At 43.1% G+C, this 9,022-nt stretch overlaps 1 protein-coding gene across 1 annotated transcript; it reads left to right on the top strand.

Moving 5' to 3' along the window:
- Positions 1-3,846: 3,846 nt before the first annotated feature.
- Positions 3,847-6,998, top strand: LOC147464416 (LEAF RUST 10 DISEASE-RESISTANCE LOCUS RECEPTOR-LIKE PROTEIN KINASE-like 2.1). The gene is made up of 2 exons (XM_086514801.1): positions 3,847-5,072; positions 5,517-6,998. The coding sequence occupies exons 1-2, from the start codon at positions 4,109-4,111 to the stop codon at positions 6,668-6,670; spliced, it is 2,118 nt and encodes a 705-aa protein (XP_086370927.1). The 5' UTR covers positions 3,847-4,108; the 3' UTR covers positions 6,671-6,998.
- Positions 6,999-9,022: the final 2,024 nt, after the last annotated feature.

The following is a 9,022-nucleotide window of genomic DNA, read 5'->3' as shown; positions in this document are numbered from 1 at the left end:
TAAATACTTCAATATTCTCAAGTTCTAGCATGCAATCTTACGCTAACCCTATTTTCTTGGCTATGCAAAACATGACAACAAGAGTGAGGTTCTGCTGCTCGAGCATGAGAATCAAGCTAGCAAAAAACAACCGATATTGGATACATTACTCCATCACATGCCACCAAAATGGATGCAAGTACATAGATGTCACGAATAACTACAAGAGATGAAATGCACACACTTGACATTCACCTTAAAAAAGGCAAGCCGACGTTCTACGCTACCAGCCATTCGATGAAAACTTTTGTTTTTGAAATACTTTCCGTCTGCAAGAGTTTACATGTAGCACGTATACTAGAAAAAGCATTCATCAGTAGACATGGTGAAACAACTTCGCTTGCATAGAATGTTTTGCGAGCTCATCTTCCTCACTGCAAGAAATACATGTTCTTGAAAAAAACAAGCTGAAAGACTTAATTTCTCCTTGCCATTGTCGTACATGCCTCATTGAAAGTTGTTGTGCTCTCTGCTAGCACAACATCCTATTTCTTTTCTCAATGATTTTGACCATAATCCATTTGCAAAATTCAAGTCAAGTAGATCTAACATATTTGTAGCTTTATTCAAACCAACAACATCTTCATTTCTAATATCAATCTCCATTAATCGATGCACTTAGCTTTGTGTCCTCCCATGAACATAATAACAATTTTAAAATGTGTCTTCTCTTTAAAACTCAACTAACTCTCTCAAAAATCATCCCTATAATCTATCTTTTTTTTTTGGGGGCAAAACTCACAATTGTATTATAACGTCGCCAATAGATACAAATTAGTCTCAAACTTAGGCCGAGCATTGAGAGACAGAGGGTTACAACCAAGCTTAGTTACAAGTACCTAGTAGCTTACTATTGTGCATGGCATTATCGTATGGCGAGGGTTGCCCTAAGGAAATCATCCGAGCTATACCTTTTACTCACCACATATAGTATCTACTTGCTTTCTTGTCCAATCTAGCCACAAAGAGGTTGCTATCGAAGACACGACAATTTTTGGCCTTCCAGATATTATTGAAGAAACGTTATGTGACTGTTGGGTTTCAAGCCCAGGTTATGGTCATCTAGCTCGTGGGTACAAGCCCTATTGCATGCAATTCACTATTAGATGCAAGACAAGTTTTGCATGGCTTTTGTTTGGCTTTATATATACATTGTAAGCATGATCGAAATATAGTGCATAGCGTGTTATTTGCTTTGGCTTGTATCGACTCTCTCTCTCTCTCTCTCTCTCTCTCTCTCTCTCTCTCTCTCTCTCTCTTCCTCTGCAACACCGCACCTCCTCGCCATGAACCCTCACAGGCTACACCCTCCATAGCTAAAGTCCTCAACAACTGGTATCAGAGCTCGGTGAGTCTCGGCTTGAAGCGACATGGCGCGGGAGCAGCCGCCTGTAGAGGGGAACATGCAGGTTGACAATTGTATGATTTCGGCTGTAACCAGAAGAAAAAGCTTCGCCCTGGCCCTGTGGTGAATTTTCAACATATCAGCAAGCCCTGGTTCGGTGGTCTCAGCCCGCTGCATGCGAAGTTCACCATTCACGGCATCGCCAGTCTTGGCTGCAACAGGAAAAAACTCGTTTTTTTAATGTATTGTTCACACCTTTAAAATTTGGCCACTCCTTTACCTTGTCAAGTGGGTATTCCCACCTCGGGCAGTGATAATCAGCAAACGATAAACAAGTTCAAGCTACAAGGTAAGTTTTCCAAAGACGCTGCTACACGGTGCTGAAATGACATTAGTCGACAACAATGGTATCTAGCAAGATCTCCAAACGGTGGCAAAGAGGATCTTCTCGAGGTTTTGGATGTTCTCACGGTCTGCTGAGCAACAATTATAGCAAGGGAAGTCCAAAGTTTTCACAACATATCAAAGCAAAAGGAAAAGTAAAGACTCACTCAACAATTTACTTGAATCATTTTTAGTGTCATAGATTTGTCAGCTTTTGTCTATTGTCAAAACCATCATAAACTTTCAGTCAAAGTCTCCTTTTACATTATTTGTTGTCAGTTGTGCTTGTTAGTTGTCATCATGTCCAAATTGTACGGGTTATAGACCCTGCCGCATAAAAAAGTGGTAAGACCACCCTTTGTTGTTTGGTCGGGTTCTGGTTTGTCTCACACTGATGGTTGTTTGAGGGAAGTACACACACACACACACACACACACACACACACACACACCTATGCTATAGTCAAGAGGCCGGGGGGGGGGGGGACTTCTACTCATGGTTTCAGGTGAATGAACTCTGCCATGGTCTGTCTCGAGTCCATTCTCAGTGGTTTGGGCTTAAGGGGGGGGGGGGGGTTGTTGGGTTTCAAGCCCAGGTTATGGTCGTCTAGCTCGTGGGTACAAGCCCTATTGCATGCACTTCACTGTCAGATGCAAGTCAAGTTTTGCATGGCTTTTGTTTGGCTTTATATATACATTGTAAGCATGATCAAAATATAGTGCATAGTGTGTTATTTGCTTTGGCTTGTATCGAGTCTCTCTCTCTCTCTCTCTCTCTCTCTCTCTCTCTCTCGTCCTCTGCAACACCGCACCTCCTCGCCATGAACCCTCACAAGCTACACCCTCCATAGCTAAAGTCCTCACCAGTGACAATTTGAGTACAAATTAGCCGTGCAAACCCTATCTTCCACGTCCTTTGTATCTATTTGCACATCTTTCCTGCAAGGACTTAATAGCCGGGCATTCCATGAAAAGATGGCCGAGATCTTCGCTAGCCAATCTACACCCTGAATCCCTATAATCTATCTTAATTGCTGCACTTAACTTTGTGTCTTCCCATAAACATAAGAACATTTTTTTGAAATGTATATACTTCTTTAAAACTCAACTAACTCTCTCAAAAACCATCCATGCAATGTCTAACAATTGATGTACTTAGCTTTGTGTCCTCTCATAAACATAATAACATCTTAATGATGGTCTTGTTGCCTTTGGTGCTACATACTTCATACTTGATGTCAATTTGCATGTGACCTGCTATATTCAATAGATGTTATATAGCACTGCCCACCAAGCAAGACTAGTGAATGTGCACAATGCTGAAACTTGTTGAAAGTGTAGCCTTACAAAAAGGGCCTGCCATAATCCCAGGGATACAAAGGGTCCTGTCCCTTGTAAAAAAAAATATAATTCAGCCACCCCTTCTTTGGGTGCTCGGATGTAAGCTTCTTTTGGCTCTCTAATTAATTCAAGGGAAAATTACCAAAATACCCCTCAAATTTCAAAAATTCCCAAAATACCTCCAATATTTTGTCATAAATTCCCAAAATGCCCTTCAAATTTTCCAAAATTCCCGAAATACCTCTGGTTGTGAGAGTAAATTTCTCGAAAAATATTTTTTTTTTGTAGGTCTTCATAAGAAGAGTGATTGTCTACTGTACAAGATGCTAAAACTACAATTTGAGTTGGTTACGTAGGCTTTGGAGATGAATTGCTTCATTATTTTGAAACATAATTGCCTTTTTTGCGATGGTAACTGGTGACAAATTACATGCTAAGCACTCAAAAATGGATCTCAATTGTCAAAAACGAATGAAGAGTAGAAAATCTTGAACAATCCAACCAAAATAGATACAAGGGTATTTTGGGAATTTTTGAAATTTGAGGGGTATTTTGGGAATTTCCTCAAATTAGAGGGGTATTTTGGTAATTTTCCCTTAATTCAAACGCTTACCTGTAGAGAGAGGAAAAAAAAAAGTGGAGCCTTCACGCCTCGCCGCCTTGCACGTACAATTTCAAACCTACGTTTACATCGAACGGCCCAAAACTTGCACGCCCAAGGACATCACCGAAACAAGGTTTCCGAATTGCGAGTCAAAGCGACAAGCAGATTTTCGAAATTAAAAGAGTACCACTGTCCTGCGCTTCTGGATCTCATGAAGTGCCACACAAGGTAACCTTCTGTCGATCGTCTTCTTACACCCACTCCCCATCAGCAGCACAAAATCAGCACTTGAGCGTGTTATTTCTACTCCGTCCCCATGCATTTACCACAGCGAATCCTCGATGGCTATGGTATCTTCAACCTTGATGCTTCTGCTTCAGATGAGGACAATGACTAATGGTGTTGATTTGGATCATGTTGATGGTGTTGTGGTTTTTAGTCCCAACCTTCAGCTTCTTGGTTTTGAGCTTGTTAAATGTGCCATGGATCACTTTCTCTCATGCACCATCCCCGACAAAGGTTCCCTGCTCTCTGCACATGATGGCTATGGTGGCTCTGGGCTTGATGGTGACGAGGATGCCGATCGTTGGATCTGCAACATGCCCAGAAAATTGCTCTAGCTTGTCACCTTTACCATACCCATTTGGTGCCAAGCCAGGTTGTGGCTCGCCCGGCTTTCAGCTAACGGATTGCTCGATTTCTATGCCTCTTTGGAATCTCACTCTGGCAGGTACACCGCATCCCTACTACGTCAGAAGCATAGGCCCAAATCCAAATCACAGCGATCCACAAGCAGAGTCCATCCCGAACTATGGCCATGGTGGTACTGTTATTCTTTTGCTCAACTCCACCTCTTCTCCCCCCCCTCCTTGCGATTTCCGGCCTACTAGATTGGGTAATCTTACAACCACAAACTTCTATGCCTTTGAGGATGCAGACCTTACCTTTTACCAAGACCACTACCTTTTGTTCAACTGCACAGCATCTGTGAGTTCCGGTCCCGACTCTGGTGTTTTGAATCCTTCCTCTTCCTCCTGCAGCAAGTATATGAGCTATTGCAATTTCCCTACAAACAGCAATTGCTTGGACTATGTTCCTGATAAGGAGCTTCAACTTGTTGCTCTCATGAATGCGAATGGATGCACATCTCTCAGAAGATACATTATTGCGGATGCAGACTCACCTGTTTCGACATGGGTTGCTGCAACCCAATTTGCATGGGGTCCTGTTCAACATGCGGCCAGCTGCAGCAGCTGCCAAAGCTCAGGTGGTGAATGTGGATATGATGTGCAAGACCATAGTAACTTTCAGTGCTACTGTGGAGACAAAACACATGATGTTAACTGCCATGATGGGTCAGGTAGGCAAATATATATTTGGCAAGAGCGCTCCCATTTTAAGATGTAAGATGTCACATCCCGTGGAAGCTTGAGATGATGCTTCATGTATGTGCCAGCATGGTGGGAGCATGTAGATGATGTGTGTATGTGTGGGTTAGTAACCATGTGGATGATGGGTGAGATATCAAGTGGATGATGTGTGTATGTAGTGCTTTTGCTTGTGTAAACATTGATGGAATTGATGGGCACAAGTGAAGTAGGTAGCGGGTGCGGAATATGTTTGGTAGCATGTGTACTGTTCGTGTGTGAAATGCACGTGGGCGCACTACCATGGTGCTTGCATGTGGATCAGGTTTCTTCAATGCATGTGGATTTCTTAGCTACATATAACCGGCTCTTCCTAAGGCATAGTACATGCATTGATGATCGTGTTGGTTTAATCAATATCTTGTTGTTTTGTGCAGGAAAATGGATTGGAATCGGATTAGGGGTATCAGCTGCCGTACTTTTCATCTTGCTCTGTGGAGGTGTTGTTTACTACCGCCGTCATAACTATTTCGACTATACTCTGTTTTCTAGAGAGCGTCTCAAATTGGACGCCCTCAACCAGGCCCCCTTGGAGTTTCCCTATGGGGCTTTGGCAGCAGCTACAAAATCTTTCAGCACATTGATTGGCCAAGGAGCCTTTGGAAAAGTTTACCGAGGTGTGCTCCCGGATGGCAATGAGCTAGCGGTGAAAGTTTTGGACCCATCGATGTCCCATGCAGATGAGCAATTTTTGAATGAAGTTTCCACCATTGGCAACATTCATCATATGAATGTGGCTAGGCTAATCGGCTTCTGCTTCCGAAGATCTAAGAGAATTTTAGTGTATGAGTATGTAAGCAATGGTTCACTTGACAAATATCTCTTCCCGAGCAAGCGATCTTTGAGTGTGGTGGTTTTGACTTGGAAGCAACGATATGACATTGCCTTGGGCATAGCCCGAGGGCTGTATTATATGCATGAAGAGTGTCGAAGTTGCATCATTCATTGTGATATCAAGCCTCAGAATATCTTGCTGGATGCTGCATTTTGTGCGAAAATATCGGATTTCGGCTTGGCAAGGCTTTTGACAAGAGATGAGAGCCGGATTCTGACGCAAGCACGGGGCACCCCTGGATATGTGGCCCCAGAGTTCTGGTCTTTAGGGAGCGGTCCTCTGACGTCGAAGTTTGATGTGTACAGCTATGGAGTTGTACTGCTAGAGATAATCCGAGGTAAACGATGCTTCGACATGCTCGACTCTGTCGTGCAAGGAGAGGGTCAGGAGGATGCTAGGATCTCTGTCTCCATAGACAAGCAAGTAGAGGAGGAGGCTGACATTGAGCAAGTGAAAATGTGTACACTAGTGGCTCTCTGGTGTATTCAAGATAACCCGGCTTCGAGACCGACCATGAATAGAGTGGTACAATATCTTCAAGGAACACTTCCAGTGCCAGAGAACCCACCTAATCCCTTCAACAGGATGTTCCAAGGTGAGGATGGTAGTCAAGCGCCAGTGCACTCTTCAGGCTTTACTCTAAGCTCCTCTGGAGGAGTTTGCAGTCTTGACACCGTCAGCATCTCAAGAGATTGAACTTGTAAATTCTTTTGTGCTTGCCCCTCCCTTCTCTACATTCAGTCATGAGTGGTGTGTATATATCTTTCTGGCTATTGTTATGATTATCTGTCGCAGTTTTCCCATGTTCTAGCAAAAGAGTTAAAAAGGGAAGCAGCATTGAGGTCACAAGGGGTTTCAGCACCTCATATCTGATAGTGCATGCCCTTGTCAGTAGGCAAACTATCAGGATAAGAATGACAGCTCTTTCAACATGAAAGGTATATGGCATTGTAAGATTTTGAATTAGGTGAGTGCTGATTTTACAAAAACTGGTTCAATACATGAAAATCTTATTGTGAGCACTTGCAGAGATGTGCTAGCTGTAAGAGACACAGATGGTGGGTGATGGCACGTGCACGTATGAGAGTGAGCGTGTATGATCCAAATTAGGTTTTTACACTGTTTCTTGTGGGTTTCTCTGGAGGGTCAATGGCTCGCCAACCTGGTGCTAATCAAAGTTGACTGTGCTAATCAAAGTGTTTAACGGCCTCCCTTGGGAAGTGAAAGGCATCCTTGGTAGATGAGAGCTCTTCCTCCCTTATGTGAATAATCATGATTTGATCGGAGCATTGGCTCCAAACTACAAGCAGCCAATGCAGTACTGAAGGGTTGAAGCTGTTTGGAAGACTCCTGGGATCACTACGAGGATTGGGTCCTTCAGATGAGTGAGGATGCTGATTAAGAAGATGCAGGAAGCTAAGGCTTGCCTCATCGAATTCCAAGATGAGGTGGGAGGTCTTTTTGGTATTGTTGAAGCTAGTTTAAACGGGTGTGGTCTATTATGAGCATCAAGGACTTGAATTATGGTGAATGGCACCTTATCTTTTTTTATTGTGGGAAGGCATTAGCATTTTATGATGATGTGGTATATTTATGAATCTCAATGTTCGGAAAAGCGTGGCTTAGCGTACCGTATGGAAATCCAAAATTGCTGGTTGAGAGCAAGAGATAAAGGAAAAGAGCCACTTCAAATTTCAAGGAAATATTGTACATTTCTGAGAAAAATAGGGCCCGGTCTTGCAAACTCTTTTTAGGAAAAGCTTAAAGGGGAATGCGGTATGTTTAGGAAAATGATTTATTCCGAACATGCTCATGATATTGTGGTGATTAGGTGATGTGACAAATGTAGTTCATATGGCACACTTTTGATGATGTGTCTGTCCTAAATTGGGGTGGCCCTTCTGTTCCAGGCTTCAAATCATTGATGAAACTCTTGACAATTGAATGAGCACTCTCGGGTTATTACTTGGTTAACCTAGTGTGAATCTTTTTTTTTATTATAAAAGTGCTCTGATGAGCTTGAATCGTATTAATCAATGAAAGTTGCAAGCAGTATCCTTTGCACAGGGAACTCCATAAAAAATACATTGAGGGGCCTTACTTCCATGACTACTCCTAAAGAAGTAGAAGTAATAGGAACCTAGTGTGAATCTTGGAACTACAACATTCCATGTGGAAACCACCAAGGAAAAGAAATAGAAATGCAGATCATCAAATCAATGCAACAACCTTTTTCCCTTTTTTTTTTTTGGCAATCAGCTAGTTCGCCCAATGGTAAAGACGAGGGGCTATAAGCGGCCCACCATGGTTGGATATGCAGGTGTGGGTGTGTGGGTGGCTACTCGAAAATCGGTTCCCTAGCCACCTTGTAAGTGTTTGGCACATCTGTCGACACCACCCATCCAACAATAGTTAGTGCTTCTCTTCTTTGAGACCACAAGCCACCACGTGGTGCATGCAGAGAGATTTAACTCTCTCTAAACGCCATCGAATTTTCACAATCTTAATTTTAAAGCATGCTATTTTTACTTGGTGAGGTTGCAAAGGTCCTTTTTGGACTCTTTGAGCGCACAAATGACCATGCGGCGCCATATAGAACACGTAGAAAAGCGAGCGATGAAAAGCGTGCGAGATGCTTCCCTAATTTGTAGAATGCACAAGCAAATCCATGCATGACCTGCGACTAATGAGGACCCCCTTTCATGGAAGCCTGCGAGTAGGAGAGTTAGACACAGAGCCTTGCCACCTTTATGCTACTGACGTAATTGTTGGAAGGACTCCATGCTCATTCTCATGACCGCTAATTTATGAAGTCGACGCCATCCTGACTGCACTACGTAGAGGTAGGGTGACCAATGACCATTCTCTCACGATGCCATGTCACAATAGCACTGCGTCACGTTACTGGGCAAGATTGCGCGAGTCCACAAAAACACAGAGATGCTTTTTACCAGTATATTATTATTATGAGATTTGGAATTGGGCACGGGCCGAGACTCGGTGGCTACTAGACAACTCACCACTACCTACTGCATCTCAACTGCCAAC

The sequence above is a fragment of the Adiantum capillus-veneris genome, chromosome 1 (genome assembly GCF_014529385.1).
Source record: "Adiantum capillus-veneris isolate H3 chromosome 1, ASM1452938v2, whole genome shotgun sequence".
In the NCBI taxonomy this organism is placed as follows: Eukaryota; Viridiplantae; Streptophyta; class Polypodiopsida; order Polypodiales; family Pteridaceae; genus Adiantum; species Adiantum capillus-veneris.
Note: the sequence above shows the minus strand (reverse complement) of the source record. Positions and strands in the feature narration are given on the sequence as shown.

Coding starts and splice junctions, on each gene's coding strand:
- LOC147464416 (XM_086514801.1), top strand. CDS start 4,109: ATGGTGTTGATTTGGATCATGTTGATGGTGTTGTGGTTTTTAGTCCCA. Junction 5,073..5,516: donor TAACTGCCATGATGGGTCAG/GTAGGCAAATAT, acceptor TGTTTTGTGCAG/GAAAATGGATTGGAATCGGA.